At 39.6% G+C, this 16273-nt stretch overlaps 1 protein-coding gene across 1 annotated transcript in view; it reads right to left on the bottom strand.

Annotated features, from left to right (window-relative positions):
- Window positions 1–16273, bottom strand: part of LOC100774646 (rho GTPase-activating protein 18) — a 142520-nt gene that overhangs the window by 39449 nt on the left and 86798 nt on the right. Inside the window, exons 5-6 of the mRNA XM_027402874.2 lie at window positions 10891–11072; window positions 1231–1396 (exon numbers count right to left, since the gene is read on the bottom strand). Of these exons, the coding sequence (XP_027258675.1) occupies window positions 1231–1396; window positions 10891–11072 (348 nt within the window). The remainder of the gene's footprint in view (window positions 1–1230; window positions 1397–10890; window positions 11073–16273) is intronic.

Below are 16273 nucleotides of genomic sequence, written 5' to 3'. Positions count from 1 at the left end.
CATAGCTATTCAAACTGTATTCCTACTTTCTCATTGGAGAAAAGGTCATGATGAGTTTTGCTAGAAGCATTTAAAGTCTTCATTCTTCACAGGGACTCAGGAGAAACCAGAAGCACCATTGAACTCACAAAGTCACCATTATAAGCCTTAAGCAAAACACTCCAGAGAACTGAGCACAGAATGAGGTCTTTAGGGTCCACCACAACAGGGACACACAGAAAGGACAGAAACAGTACACTTCAGTCCTACAGAGAAACTCTCTGTAACTTAAATCAGGTACATACTTGTCTTGGCTCATGTTACCATAGCAACTCAATCTTCCTCATTCCCAGTGCCTCTTTAGGAGACATCCGTAAGGTTAAACAAGAGGACAGAGATCCCAGAATGGGAAAGCTTTGTCAATAGAGAATTACTTACCTGGATTTCCAGACCAAGAAAATAAGAGAAGCAGAGACTAAAGGCATCTGTTCTTGATCATGTTTCAGGATTAGTCAGCTGCTGTGTAGTAGGTAAGCAAGCTGCTTGCAACATCAGGATGACACATGGGAAATGAGCATGATATAGTGGTACTGCATGATTTTATTGACAGGGAAAAGTGTTTTTGCTGAATAGCTACAAATACAATGTAGGGCTAATGAGATGTCTCTTCGGATCAAAGGGCATACCAGGCAAGCTAGAAAGCCAGAGCTTGATCCCTGGAACCCATAGTGCAAGGAGAGAACTAACCCATGACAGTTATACTCTGACGTCCACACACACATTGTGGACATTCCACGTACACAATACTAAGAAGTTCAATTTAAATTTAAAAATAGAGTGAAAGTGAACATAAAGACAGATTGTTAACTCCCATATTTCATCAAGGAATAACAACAGGAATAACTCAACACCAACCCCTTAAAAATCATTTGTTTTTGAGATCTGGTTTTGAAAATAGACATGTTTGCCAAAGGGCTCTTTCTCAAACATAGAGCATTCTAAAGGGGAAAACAAGAGCATTACAATCCCTTGAGTAACAATTCCCTTTTGTGAGAATTAAAGTATTTGGCTGCATATTTTATTTATCAATTTCTAAAAAGGTTTAAGGCAATGTTGAGAATTGGAACTCTAGATGTCTAGATGTATTCGAGTCTCAGTTTATTTGTTTGGTTGGTGTTCCATCCCACCACCAAGAACACCAGACAAGAGCCAAGTCTATTTTTGTTACTTTGGAACCTAATCTAACTTTACCTTTTGTTTTGATTTTCACAGCTTTCTGTTGTTTGAGTTCCACGCCCAACACATCATACAAGGCAGTGAGTTCAATCAGGGCTAGATGACAAACTTTCTTCATGTCTTGTGGTGCCAAGTCCCCAATCCTTGTAGTACCAGTTTTATCTTTTGGCAGTCTGAAACTCTAAAACAATAAAAATGAAAAAATATATAAACGTAAACAATAGAAAGGTTATCAGTGTCTAACTTCTTTTGTCCCTTTTGTAATGAAAGGAGAAAGCATTCTAACTACAGAAAAAAAAAAGATTATACTAAGATTGAGTGACAATGAAAGTCATGGTAGGGTGTTGCAATCAGAAGGTAAAGTACTTTTATCATGGAGAGCTCCCAAACTCTCCATGTATGGAGAGTTACATAATTCACATCTGATGTCTGACATAAAGTGAAGCTAAACCAAGTAATACAATGGATCAGAGAAGAGGAAAATTGATTTCTATTTCATGGCCCTCAAGAACCAAAAGTTAGATGTCAGGCAGGGACCCTAAGGAGGAGATCAGAGAGGAAGCGAGGTTAGATGGTCTGCCGAATATAAACAAGGAAGAGAAAAAGGAACTGCATTCATGAGAATGTCCTTAGAATGTTCCAGGCATCCTCCATATGCACGATGCTCCCTTAATTGTCATAAGGAATCAAGGAGATGAGTAAAGAAAGACTATCCACCATTAGAGTGGGGGAAGCGTGGACTTTAGAGCCAGACGGTTATCAGTTCCCAGCTGCTTACTAGCTATGGGGTTGTGCAACTGCTGAACCTTTCTATCAAATTCGATGAGAAAGAGGAAGAGGGAAGGGAGAAAGACAAGGTCCCCTCATTCAGAGGACCACTGTGAAGCTTAAATAGTCAATTCAACCAAACTACTTTTGTGTCTGCTATTATTGCTATTTCACTATTGAACATACACAGACCAAGTTCCCACTCAGGATCAAGGATCTATAACTGGTATTTCTGCTGTTTTGTGCCTTCCTCAAATTTCATCTCCTAATGACTTAACCTCCTTTATCATTAAACACATTAAATATAAGAAAATCAGGCACAGAATAAAAGCACAAATTTATCTAGCATATTTAATACAAATTATAGTCCCACTGTGTTTACTGAATAAAACAACGCTCATTCTCCAGTAGTTTAATTAAAAAATCATGTCATCAAGACTGTTTCTTTGGGGTTTGCCCTAATTCCTTCATTAAGTTGCTAAGATTCCCTTTCAAGCATCGGTTCTCAGAGTGTGGCTCAGGGAACCTTGTAGGTACCAATTAGTCCAAGAGGTCAAGCTTATGAGCCCAAAGTTAGTTTTATTAATAATACTAAACCATAGTTCCTTCTTTTTTACTCTAATTCTCTCTTGAGTGTGTGATGGGCTTTTCTAGAAGTAAATGGCATGCATATTCCAACAGACATAATGTAAAAAGAATTATTTCCATTTTTAAACTGGTATGTATGCCAATAATAGTTAACTTTAATGTAGTATTTTGATTTTTCAACTTCAGATTTTTGGTACTAGAACTCAAGTACAGGTTTCTTTTTTTCTTTTCTTTTTTTCATATGGACAATTAAAATTGGCGTCTGCACATGCTTGGCAAGGAGCCTCTCTTCACCCAGCAGTCTACTACTGAAATATAGTCCCATGCTGACATTTTAATTTCTGGTATAATAAATATCAATAGAGTATCATACATGGTGCCTCACATTTGTAATTCCAGTACTCAGATGGCTGGTGCAGTAGGATTGCCGTAAGGTCAGAGCCAACACGGGTTACATAGTGAATTTCAGGGTAGCCTAGCTACTACACACTAAGACTGTCTTGAAACGTTTCATGTATCCATAGTTCAATTAACATACACACAAGTATTTTTGAGGTCTTAAATCATTTTAAGACCATAACGGAATTGTGAGAACATAAATGTTTGAGAGAACATTTGTCAACAGAACATAGAACATCAGTGACTTTTGGAGATTGGGTAGCTTTTCTCATATACTCAACTCCAGAGAGCCTGACTGCTACAATAATAATAATAATAATAATAATAATAATAATAATAATAGTAACGATAACAATAACAATAATAAATAAATAGAAATGACATCTTTCTGAACTTCTGGTAGTACCTTTTTTCCTCTGAAAATATTAAAACAGCAAGGGGCATCATGGAAGGTAGAGTCTAGTACATTTTAAGTATTCATTCATTTGACCTCCGTGGTGCAATTCAAAGTTGAGAATGCAGAGCTACCCTGCAGGTGACATATCCTGTCTCCATCACTTACTATTATAAGAGGTTTTCATCACTGTGACAGATTCTTGAGAAAATACAACTTAAGGGAGGATGTTTACTTTTGCTCATAGTTTCAGTCCATGGCAGTGGGGATAGGGGAACTGGGGGCAGGGGGCACATTTCAGCCAAACTCATATCCTAGTAGTCAGAAAACAGTAGGAAGGGAGGAAAGAAAGGAGGAACAGGACAGACAGGGCAGGGATAGATAGACTAGGGGTAGAGGGAGAGAGAATGAGAAAGAGAGATCTGTAAAATAGAAATACCACAGATCCTACCACACTACCTCACAGGGTGAGGATTCAATGACACAGGTAAGTACTCAAAAGTATTAAGTATACACACATACATACATGTACACACACAAACACATATACCCATATACACATGTAAACACACCACACATGAATATATACATTTACACACATGAATATACATACAAACATATACACACACATCACACACATGTATACACACATGTGCACATACACAGATATATTTGCACCAAATATATGGGTGCATTTGATAAAAGGTCTCTCATGTAGCCAAAGTTGTCTTCAAATTCCCCTGGCCTTGAACTTCTGATTCTCTTGGGCCTCTCCATCAGAGTGCTGAGATATAGACACCTGTCTACATGAATAATATATTACTCTATTTTTGTGTGTATATGAACTTTAAAAATCATTTGAAAATATTTTTGGTTTTGTTTTTCCTGAAAGGATGTCAGGAAAGAAAAAAACAAGGATAATACTCATATTTGATAAATAGTATCTCATTATATTCTGCAAAAAGTTCTACCAGGGTAAGAATCAGGGCATACTCTAAGTGTGGGGAAACAGACTTTTAGGAAGACTCAGGCATGCCCGAATAGACAATAGACATCAGACTCTAATTGTTCCTGTCTGCTTTTGTTGCCTGAAAGTCCAGGCAACTTTCCTGTTCTACTCAACTTCCTCATCCCCTAGGGAGGTAGGAATAATGCATGTTGACAAAGCACAGTGAGCCCCTCAAAGGCCGGGCTACATCTTCATCACCTCTCCAGCCCCAGTGTCTCTCAGGTGTAGCATGCATCAGTGCTCTGCCACTGTCTAGTGAAGGAATGAAGACACATACACCCCACACAGAGAGGGTGGCCACTGTTGTCTCTGTTGTTTAGCAAGACAGGGGGGTCTCTCTTACAGCCCAGAAAGAACCACACAGAGACGACCACTATATGAAACTACTTCACCAGTGTTGTCTCTGTTGTTTACTGACCACGGGGTCTCTCTCACAGCCCAGAAATAACTCATAATCAAGAACCTCCTATCTCCACCTGCCAAGTACTAAGATTTTAGCTGTCTGTCCCACGTATACTGCATTCACTCTCACTGTGTTCTTCTATGTCCTCTGATGTCCTGAGCTTTCGTTAATTAAAGGCATTGGTGGACCTCGCAAGTGCTGTGCAAACATCTGTCCTCCAGCCACATCATCAGCCCTGAGATTTACATAAAACATGTCCCATTCTTCTCAAACATGACTCTATATCTGCTAATGGCTTTGTCTCCAGAATGGCTGAACCAACCATATCTACCCATTTACATGTTTAAAAACACAACAGTTCAAGTGTTTCATTAAAATCAGTTGCTTTGGGTCTAATAAGCCATGTAATATAATTACCTAAAAGTATTACCCAAGGTAAATGTTTAGAGAAACCTGAAATGTTATTAGTACAAACATTTCATTTACCTAGCAATGTATGTCATGAGCTTGTTTATTTATTTATTTAAACATTGTGCTTAATAAAAGAGTTGGTTCTTTTTTCCAATGTTTAATTCATAGCAGCTGTTTTAAATATTTATGAAGTTTCCTGTCAGATATTGTGTGTGTGTGTGTGTGTGTGTGTGTGTGTGTGTGTGTGTGTGTGTGTGTGTTTTAAAAAACAAACCAGGTGGTTCAGTTCCTTGGCTGAGAAAAAACTGAAATTTCAGCAAGAATAAAGCCCCTTACTGTTGGAATAATGTATTTTTTAAAGAAATGAAATTTTTCCAAAATGCATAAGGTTCTCAGGGCTTCTATACACCATCAACTTGTGAGCTAGTTTTTTTTAACTGTACCCTTCTTTTGTAGGCTGTGAAGTACAGCTTGTGGTGGGGGTATCTTAGGGACTTTAGTAGTAATGCTGAAGTTGAGTCTTTTCCTCACTAACCATTCCCACTTTCGATTCAAGTTGGAAATCAAGAGCAGAAAATGCTCACAAAGTCAGGGCCTAGCATGCTCCATCATCTAACTTGTTTGCACATTTGAAAACTAGGGGTGATAGTATCTAGCTCACAAAGATCACTCCAGAAATGAGTAGCAGTTACACAGCACCATTTCCAGATTATGACATGGACACAATGTACACAATAGAGCTAAGTTTGCAGATGGCTACACCTTGAGAGATATTGAATGTAATCTCCAAATGTAAGAGAAAAAAGTGAATCCACTGTGAGACCATAAAGAATTTACAAAGAATGCCCAATGCCACAGGACTAGCAGAGTGAATGAGAAATGAGGTCACCAGAGAGCAGCTCATTACATAAAATCTACTGTTTTATCTACAGGGGAAGGGAAGTATATCTACAGAATGGAACTCACGGCTCTGTCTGTTTAGACATCTGCTTCAACGTGGCACCAGCAAATATTCATTTCATCAACCGCGGTATAGACTTAATGGGAACGATACAACATGCCCACCCATAGAAGGCATTTCTGAACCCTGGTTATAGATATGGACAGGTACATGCAGATGAAAACCAAATGCAGAGATGATTAACAGCCACCCAAACTATGGTACTAATCACAGCAAAGGCACTTTCAAATATTTTATAGACTGAGTTCGAGTCAAGCAAAACTGACAAAGGTTTCCCAGGTAAGACTGAAACAGAAGAAGGTGGTGGTGCTGGTGGTGGCAGGGGCAGGGGTATGTGTGTCGGGGGGGGGGGTATTGCATAACTTGGGCACAATATGAACAAAATCGAGAAGGTAGTCAAACACGAATTAACTTGATAGAAAAAGTAATGACAGACCAAGTTCTGTTTCTAAAACCTTCAAACAGAGGTTACATTTTATTTCATTGTCGGGGGTGGGGGGGCAACCTAAAAATCAGTAACACCTCAATTTTGTTTAATTAGTATCCGCCCCCTGCCCACAGCTTCAAGGATTTTCATCTTCTGTGACAAGGACTATCACAAACTGAGAGTTTTATTCTTCCCAAGGAGAATCTGGGAGTGTGGATCATTGCTTTAAGCCAAATCTTGAAAACTCCTTTACTTTCCCCATTAGGCACTCAAAACAGATCCCACAAAATTTATGAGAAAGCCTGGAAACAACCAGATGCCTATCACTAAGGGACTGCTTCTATAAATTATGATGCGGCCGGCCTCACAGTAGAGAAGTGTGCATCCAGAAAAAGAATTAGGAAGTATGTCTTGCATTATTATGTTAGGGTCTCCTATAGTTAAAATAAAATCAAAATGGAGAAACGTTGTTGAGCAGTAGTCTAATACGGATAGATAAAACAGTACCAAAATAAAAAGGGTCTCTGGGGCTAGGGAAATGGCTCTGGTTAAGAGCACTGGCTGTTCTTATAGAGGATGCAGATGTGTTCCCAGCATCCACATAATTTTTCATAGCCATCTGTGTCTCCAGATCTAGGGATCCAACATTCTCTTCTGACCTGTGTGGGCACCAGGCACACACATGGTGCACATCCATTCATGTATGCAAAACACTTGTCACATAAAAATATAAATATTTTAGAATTAAAAAAAAATGAAAAAGGACTCTGTAAAAGGAGGGCCTGAACAGGGGAGGTCTGTCAAAGGTAAAAGCTTAAACTTACTTTACTTTGATTTATATTTGCTTTCTGGGTCATATTAACTATTTGATACTCTTAAAGAATAAAATAATATTTCAAAAAAAGCAGCCTTTAAGAGTTGAGGATAAACCAAAGCAAATGAACCCAACCCGATATGCAGTTGGCAGTTTAACCACGCAGCAGAGAATAACCACCCTAAAAAGGCTACAGCTCAGTCAGTAACTTGACTGTATCAAGTCCCCTCTGTGATATATCCCAAGGATACAAAGGGATGGAGAAAAGCAACTTTAAAATCATTCGGAAGCGTTCACCCTGAGTACGGTCGCCATTGGCATTCAGAGACTGTTGCACGCTAATGTAGAATAAACAAGCAAGTATGTTTCTGACAGTGGAAGCGCTGTCACCTGCCCTCTCCTAAGAACTACACTTTTCAGCATGGAAGACAGAAGACGAAAATCTACATCTTCACTGAAAAGTGAAAGTCAGCCCAGAGAATTGAACACTCCTAGTTTCCTGGCCATAGACGGACATCTCTACTTCTACTAAATGGAACCAGGGACACTTGAAAAAGAGACACTTTTAAGTCTTGAGCAGGAAATACACTAGATAAGCCCAGAGAGATTTTTCCCATGGTATCATTAAACATGTATGAACCCATGGGTTACGATGCTCTTTTTATAAACACACAGAGACACGAATTGGTCACTGATAACAGATGCCAAGAAAACAAAAACTAAATTTGAAAAGTTATATAGTTGGAAAAAGCAACCATCTTGATAATTGTTTTCTTTTTTTCTTTTTGGTTTTCCAAGACAGGTTTTCTCTGTGGCTTTGGAGCCTATCCTGGAACTAGCTCTTGTAGACCAGGCTGGTCTCGAACTCACAGAGATCCACCTGCCTCTGCCTCCCCAGTGCTGGGACTAAAGGCGTGTGCCACTAACGCCCTGTGATAATTGTTTTCTTAAAGGAAATGTCCAGCATAATAAATGAAAAAGAAGAAACTATTAGAATCTCATCCTTTTGGATCACTAACAAATTTATGGAGTCAGGTGTGGCTCTGAACAACAGCTTTAATTAGACAAAAAAAAAAAAAGATAGCCAGATAATCCCCAGTAGACAACACATGACAATATATCTAAAGTATGTAGACCAAATCAAGAAAAACAACCAGGAACTTAAATCCAATAGAACTAATGTCAACTAGTTTACAAATACACAGAAGATGCTAAACTAACTGTACTATGGGGACAAGAATGAGTCAGAGGGTTCGATCCACCTTGCATTGAATTACAAGGCTCTTTCAATAAACTTTGAACACACAGCTAGAAGATAGTACAACAGTTAAAGCACTTGCTCTACAATTGGGAGGCCCAGAGTTTGGATCCCTGGGTGTGAGCAAAAGTTGCCTGTATTCCAAGTCCCCAAAGGCAGAAGACAGGGAATCCTCCTGACAAGATGGCTAGCTGGGTTAGCTGCTTCAGCAAGCCCTGGGTTTGCTTTAAAGACCCTGTAGCAGGAATAAGTTGCAAACACTTGTACACATATGCGTGTGCCTACACATACAGGAGCATTCACATACATGTGCACACACATATGCATGTGACAAGACAAACTTTGAAGAAGGGAGGGTGCATGGAATGACAAATGATGGGAGGGAGAGGAGAAGAAAGCAGTAAAACATGAGCGAGCCAAAGTAAATGGGAAACAGAGGACTGGAAGGGTGGGGGCGGTGAGGGAAAGATGGAGAGTCTAAGTGTCATATCAGCCAAATTAAATTTTATTTGGAGCCTGGCTCTCAAACTGCAGAAACAGTCATGATAATTGAGATACCATTTAAAGTCTGAATGCTGAGTATTTGAGATTAAAATTCCCAGTTTAAAGGTATTTTAAAGGTATAGTAATGATCACAGGGGTGTGCAGGTTTTAAAATTTCTGTTTCTGTTTTGTTTTTAGCAATATAAACCTTTACAGATGATAAGCAAAATTCAGACATGTGTTTCAAAGTAACACACATAAGGAAACAGGACAGAGTTTATAGAGGGTTCTGGACCAGCCATGTTAGTGATGCTGAGGCTGAAAGGTAAGTACTTAGAAGTTCCTTACATTATTCTTTTTATCTTTTGCTTTAAAATGTATGAAAAAAAATTCAAGGTACTCCCAGCAAAGAGAACACCGTGTACAGAAGGCTCAGGTTCTAAATACCAATTGTTGCTGAAAGGAACCAGTTTCTTTAGGAAATGGCTGCTTTCAAGTCTAAGAGGGAGAAAATTACAAGGTGAGCCGGGAACAGCCTGTACTAGAGAACGGAGAGGAAAATGACAAGGAGGCCATGGTGAAACAGCATGAGAGCCAGCTGCAGGCCCCCTCTGCGCAAGGTGGCCAAGGCCGTGTGACTCTGACCATCAAAGACAAATGATGATATCTCTAAAATGTTTAATGAAAAAAGTCAGCAGGTCTATAGTGGCATGCAAAGCTGAAAAGAGAAGCAGAACTTCAATTACTGAGGAATGCTGCTGTCAATCAATGTAGAAGGGACTACAGGATTAGGAAATCAATGTTACCCAGCTGAATTGCTGTTCCAGAACAGGATAAAATGGAGACCAAATCACTGCACAGTAAGTTGTAAGATAGGATAGACCCAGTTCAAGAGAGGTACATTCACAGGATGAGAACTAGGGAGCATCCCTTAGCCAATGTGGCAGCGAAACTTCCATCATGGAGAGTGGCTTGTATCGCTTCAGAGGCATAGTGACTTGTTTGACTTGTGTCTAATCATGATGAAATGATCAGATAATTTTTTAATGCTATGAACTCTTTTAAAAATGTTTTTAGAAATATAAACAAAAAAAAAGAGGGAAAAACTCAATTTAAGCCACCCAGAAAGATAGAAAAACGAATGTAATGTATACAAATCTCAACAGGGCGTGAAGGAGGGAGAAGCCATGAGGAGAGTCTGTGACAATTGCCAAGGGTTTCATGATTGTCTGTTAAATGTTAACTCTGACTTTAGAATCTAAATCCTTAAGTCTTAAAACTGTACTTATTTTTATTTTATTTTTAATGTTATTTTTGTGTTTATATGGTGTTCTTCCTGCACATATGTCTGTGAACCTTACCACATGCATGTCTGATCATGCATGCCCACAGATACCAGAAGAGGGAATCAAATTCCCTGGAACTGGAGTTACATGATTGTAAACAGCTATGTAGGTACTGGGAATCGAACTCAGGCCCTCAAAGAGCAGCCAGTGCTCCTAATCACTGGAGCAATTTCTCCAGCTCCAAATCTGTTCTGAATGGTCTCAAAAAGTCTCAAATACCAACTTAGTATGTACAGTGTATATACAGACACAGAAAGAAAGGGTAGGAAAATATTAATAACTTGAATCAACTGTTGATGCCAATGTAATTCTTGCTATGATATGCTTTTAAATTGTCTGTGGCTTCTAAATTTTAAAATTCAAAGTTCATTCAAAAGACATTCTTTTAGAGACATCTGAATGTGTATTACATACAGGCAATGAGGCATCATTGACTCTGATCTTCTGCATCCTCTCCCTGCTGAGCTCTTTCTGACTGACAGCTTGCTCCGCAAATGACACCTCCAGATTGATGTCTGTTTCAGAGGCAGGCGCATCCTCAGGCACCCGTGGGGGGATCAGCTCCTTGTTATCAACAGCCCCACTTGATGCCTGGTCTAAGAGATAAAAAAAAAGACAATTCAACTGCATGCCTTTTATTTAAAAACCTTCTAATATATTAACAAGACCCATGGGAAGAGTATTTTTTACTCCAAGAAACAACTTACTGTTAATTTAATAATAAAATGTCTACTCAAGAAACTATACCAATGGTTCATGGTATAAAAGCTGGGAGGTGAAGGTGACTAGCAAACCAGGGTTCAACTGTGGATTCTTTGTGATCACAGTTTTTCGACTAGGTACAAATTCAAAAGCCTACTAAAAGGCATCACATACAGCAGAAATTCTCATAACATTAAAATCTCATAAGATGCAACCATTGTGTTCTTCTGCACTAAGGAACTAAATAAAATCAGAGCACAAGAGGCGAGCTTCATTGTAACCTCTGCCTAGAGCCCTTGCTTTAACTTCCTCAGAGTGGAACACATCCAGGGGCAGATGTCCTCCACACCCTGGAATGTTACCTATGTACCATGGTAAAAATTCCAAAATAAAAGCTGATGCCAACAACTTATCACTATGAAAGTCAGATCTGGAGGCCCCTGGTACAAGAACCAACAGGCTTCATACCCGAGTCTAGCAAAGAGCATAAAGGTCCTTTCTACTCTGGATATTTGCATCAACATTTCAAAACTTGGTTTTAGCTTTTTTCATTTTGTCTGCGGCTGGTCCTCTAGGAAATAATTAACACTGAAATTTTTTCTTTGACTAAGAACAACAGCTAGCAGGATGGAAGAAAATACTTCCAAATTTCCTTGGTGATTTTTTGGCTTTTGTGCGTCTCACTTTAGAAAAGCCCTGGCATGAACACTGGGGTTCAATGCTGATGCTTGAGATTCACAGTAAGAAGCTGTGAGCTGAAGAAGGAACAGACTGACACGGTAGTCCATGCCTCTGACTCCAGCACTTAGGAGGTAAGAAATCGGGAGTTCAAGGTCATTTTCAACTGCATAGTGAGCTTAAGGCCACAGGAGCTATGAGACCTGTCTCCAAAAGCAAAAATAGGGTTGGAGAGGTGGCTCAGAGGGTAAAGGTGTTGCCATACAAGCCTCACAACTTGAGTTCCATCCTTGGGTCCCACAGTGAAGGAAAGAAATAACTCATGAAAAGTTGTTCTCTGGCCTCCATGTATACATCATAGCATGTGCATGCCTACACATGCACATACACACACACACCCTCTATATACACACAATAACAGCAGACACATTTAAACAAATGAATAAATAAACTGATACCTGGGCACGGGCATTGTGCCTGCCTCCAATCCAAATAGTGAGTTAATTTCCTGACTGAGCAAAACCTTGTCTCAAAAAATAAAAACACAAAAGCAAAAACAGCGCTTTGTATGTTTGTCTACTAACATTGCACATTGTGAAACAAAATGACAAAAGATGAAGCTGGTTTTAAAAATCTAATCAGTACTTGCCAGATATCAGAGGTGGATTACTTAAAGCTTAATGCTTAGAAGTGTTTTTGTCATCACCATATTACAAACCTTTGTTTCAACCAAAATAAAGTTAATAATGGAATATGAATTTAGTCTCATTCATTCCCACTGAACAAGCAGTGAGCTCCACGGGCATGTGGCCATGCAGTCATATGGCGCTCAAAAGGGTCTCGTCTTTGTTTAGTGCTTCTCTATAGCCAAATTGCAACCTACATAAAGCCTAGATTTTCGGTGTGAGTCAGCCCAGCTGGCTCTCAGACAATCGCTTTCAGTTCGACAAGCAAGCAAGCATGTACCTGTGTTAAACCCCTAAATAACAATGAACTGAAGGCTCCATGATGGTATTGTCTGCTCCCATCTATGTTAGATGAGTGTTTTTCAACAGTCTCTGACAATTTTAAGTAGAATACTTAATAACTTTTATGATTAATTTTTAAATCATTATCATAAATGTCAAAACAAAAAATTAATTTTATTTCTCCATTAGTTTATATGGTTATATGTTTTGCTGTGAATACATTATCGGTTTCCTAGGAAACAATTCAGTGAGAAAAGAAATGATTAGCCATTTTTTGTAAATTAGAAGCTACTTTCAGCTGCTGGATGTTGGTGGACAAGAATTCAAAAAACGATTCTCCTCAGTGCTTCTATGTCAGTTACAATAATCACACTGTCCTCGCGTATAATATGCTGTGCTGAATTCAAAATGGAGCCATTCAGAACACATTTAAAACAAATTGATTTCCTCCAGAAAACATGGCAACAAGAACAAAAAAATACGAAACACACAAACTCAGTTCAAATGTGAAGTGAAGTTCAGGCAGGGAGGAGAGAAAAATGTGTGTGTGTGTGTGTGTGTGTGTGTGTGTGTGTGTGTGTGTGTGTGAGTGAGTGAGTGTGTGTGTGTGTGTGGTGGAGGGGGGAATGGACACTGCTAGGAGACAGACAGTAAACTGGGTAAGAGGAATGATGGACCATCATTCCCACACAGAAGTTAAAGGAAAATATTGAGACAAATTCCTTGCTTGTTAAGTCCACAAGTGCTATTTGATTCCTTCTGTGTGTGTGTGTCCTCATGCACACATACATGTACATGTGCATGTGTGTGTGTGCTTGTTAATTTGTGCAAGTGGACTCACAGATATGTACACATGTATGCAGAGGTCGGAGGAAAACCTCAGATGCCAATCGTCTAGCATTGTCCACTTTACTCTTGAGACAAGTGGCCTAGGGCCATTGGCAGAGAGCTCAACAAGTACGCTAATCGGACTAGGCAGCAAACCTAGGAATCCATCTGTTTAAACTTCCCCAGTGCTGGGATAACAAATAGTTTTGCATGTGGCTTTTTCACATAGGTTCGGGAATCATACCCAAGTCCTCATATGCTTACAAGGCAAGCATTTAACTTGCAAGCACTAAAATTGTCCAGTTGTCCAAAATATACAGAAACAACTTTATTTTAAAAATATTTTTCCTCAACAGATGAAAGCAGATGCAGAAATCCACAACTAACCATTGGGCCGAATTCCTGGAGTACAATCAAAGTGAGGGAGGAGAAATAATTTGAACAAAGGAGTCAAGACCATGATGGGGAAACCCACGGAATCAGCTGATCGGAGCTAGGGAGAGGTCACGGACCCCAGTTTGACAAATGGGAAAGCTGCATAAGACTGTACTAGATTCCCTTAATACAGGTGACAATGGTGCAGTTGGGGCAATATATTCGGCCACTGGCAGTGGGTCCAAGTTCTAACTCTAATGCACAAACTGACTTAGTGGAGCCCATTCTCTGTGGAGAGATACCTTGCTCAGTCTAGAAACAGGGGTTGGGGGAGCCTTGGTCCTGCCTCAATGAAACTTAGTAAACTTCCTGGGGAAGGCCTTACCCTCTCCAAGGAGCTGGGGTGGAGGGAAGTGGAGAGAGCTGGAGGGGAGGAAGGAGGGGGACCTGGGATTGGAATGTAAAAAATAAATTAATAAATTAAATAAAAGAGTACCTCTGCACAGTTTTCTAGGATTCTGTAAACCATTTAAGAACTGCTGATTACACATAAAGGATAAAAATAGTGGAAAAAAGTATTTCTCCTCTCTCATGGACACCAAAACTAAAAATATACAAATCACTATGAAAATTTTAAATTATTAACATATTATTAATATTTCTAAGTAAATATAAATACTGGGCCTTTCAAAGAGTTGTATAATTTTATGAAAAATGAAGACAGTGGGTTAGTGTGAAATGTATCAATACTTTCAATATTTAAAGTCTATTACGTTTTAGTTTGAAATTGTTTTTAAAGATCTTTTTTATTTTATTTTATTTGTATTACTGTTTAGTATACATGTCTCTGTATTACATGCATGCAGTGGCCTGAAGAGGGTGTTAAATTCCCTGAACTGATGGTACAGATGGTTAGGAGCTGCATTGTGGGTATTGGGAACAGAACCAGGGTGCTCCTAACTGCTGAGCCATCTCTCCTGCCCCTCCCAAAAAAACTCAAGTATGGGGAAAACATTTAGATTAAACTGACACTCATGTTTTGAGATTGTAATCACAACCAGCCTCCCTTTACAAACTTCAGATAATGTTTCCATGCATATACAACACGCCTAAGCTTGATTGTCAATTTAAGACACTTGGGAAGAGGGAATCTGAAAGGAGAAAGTGCCTCCATCAGATTGGCCTATGGGCATGTCTGTGGGGCATTTCCAAGATTGCTAATTGATGGAGCAGGATTCATCCTACTGTTGGCAGTGCAATCACTTGGCAGATGTGAGAAACATAGCTTCGCATGAACTAGGAGCAAGCCAATAAGCACCACCCCGCTATGGCCTCGGAGTTCCTGCCTTGGCTTCCCTGGATGAAGGGCTGTAACCTGTAAGGCAGTTCAACTCTTTCCTCCCTCAAGCTGCTTTTGATTAGTGTTTTATCACAGCCTCTACAACAGTAAAACGAAAACTATTGTAATCTATTTCTGAACTTTCCAGGGTGTTCAAATCACCATTAGTTCACTGATAAGCAAAAGGTTAGGGAATCCCCAAGAAACAGGTGTAGCAGCAGCAGCTACCTGGTCACTTGACTGGCTATCCGCAGTCTCCTGGTATTCTGCCCGACAGCTTGATTCCTACTGCTCAGCCTTCCAGCAGAAACAGATGTAAATCAGGTCACAAGTTTGTCACATCTCCCTTGCCTACTGTAAGCTCAGCCTGAAAGTGCTCATATAATGGACTTGTCACACAGAACCTTTGTTGATATAGCCAACATTATGAGCTCGGGCAAGAGAGGAAAACATGAAGAAAGGACAATGTTTTCCTCAATATCTGTTAAACAACTGGCAGTCACTCTTCCCCAAAGCCCAAAGCATATTGACACTGGCACAAAAGAGTCGTCTGTCTCTCTGAGGACCCAGCTCTCCAGCAGGCTAGGGCTGGCACAGCCAGCCTGCTTGCCACTTCAGTGTCTGCTGGCACACTGACAGGGGGAAATACCCAACAGTTCATTCTGATACAACACATGTAGCTACAGAGGCCTCCACAGAAGAAAAAGAAACATGATTTATAGTGTGTGTGTGTGTGTGTGTGTGTGTGTGTGTGTGTGTGTGTGTGTGTGTGCAGGTGCACTCAATCTCATGATGTTCATTTGTGTATTGCATGCCTTCATATTTTTAATTAGGGGTGCAAAAGAGAAGTATTAAGAAAATCCTGACAAAACAAAGATGATATATGCCCTCGGATTTCTGAAACCTC

The sequence above is a fragment of the Cricetulus griseus genome, chromosome 2 (assembly GCF_003668045.3).
Source record: "Cricetulus griseus strain 17A/GY chromosome 2, alternate assembly CriGri-PICRH-1.0, whole genome shotgun sequence".
NCBI lineage: Eukaryota > Metazoa > Chordata > Mammalia > Rodentia > Cricetidae > Cricetulus > Cricetulus griseus.
Note: the sequence above shows the minus strand (reverse complement) of the source record. Positions and strands in the feature narration are given on the sequence as shown.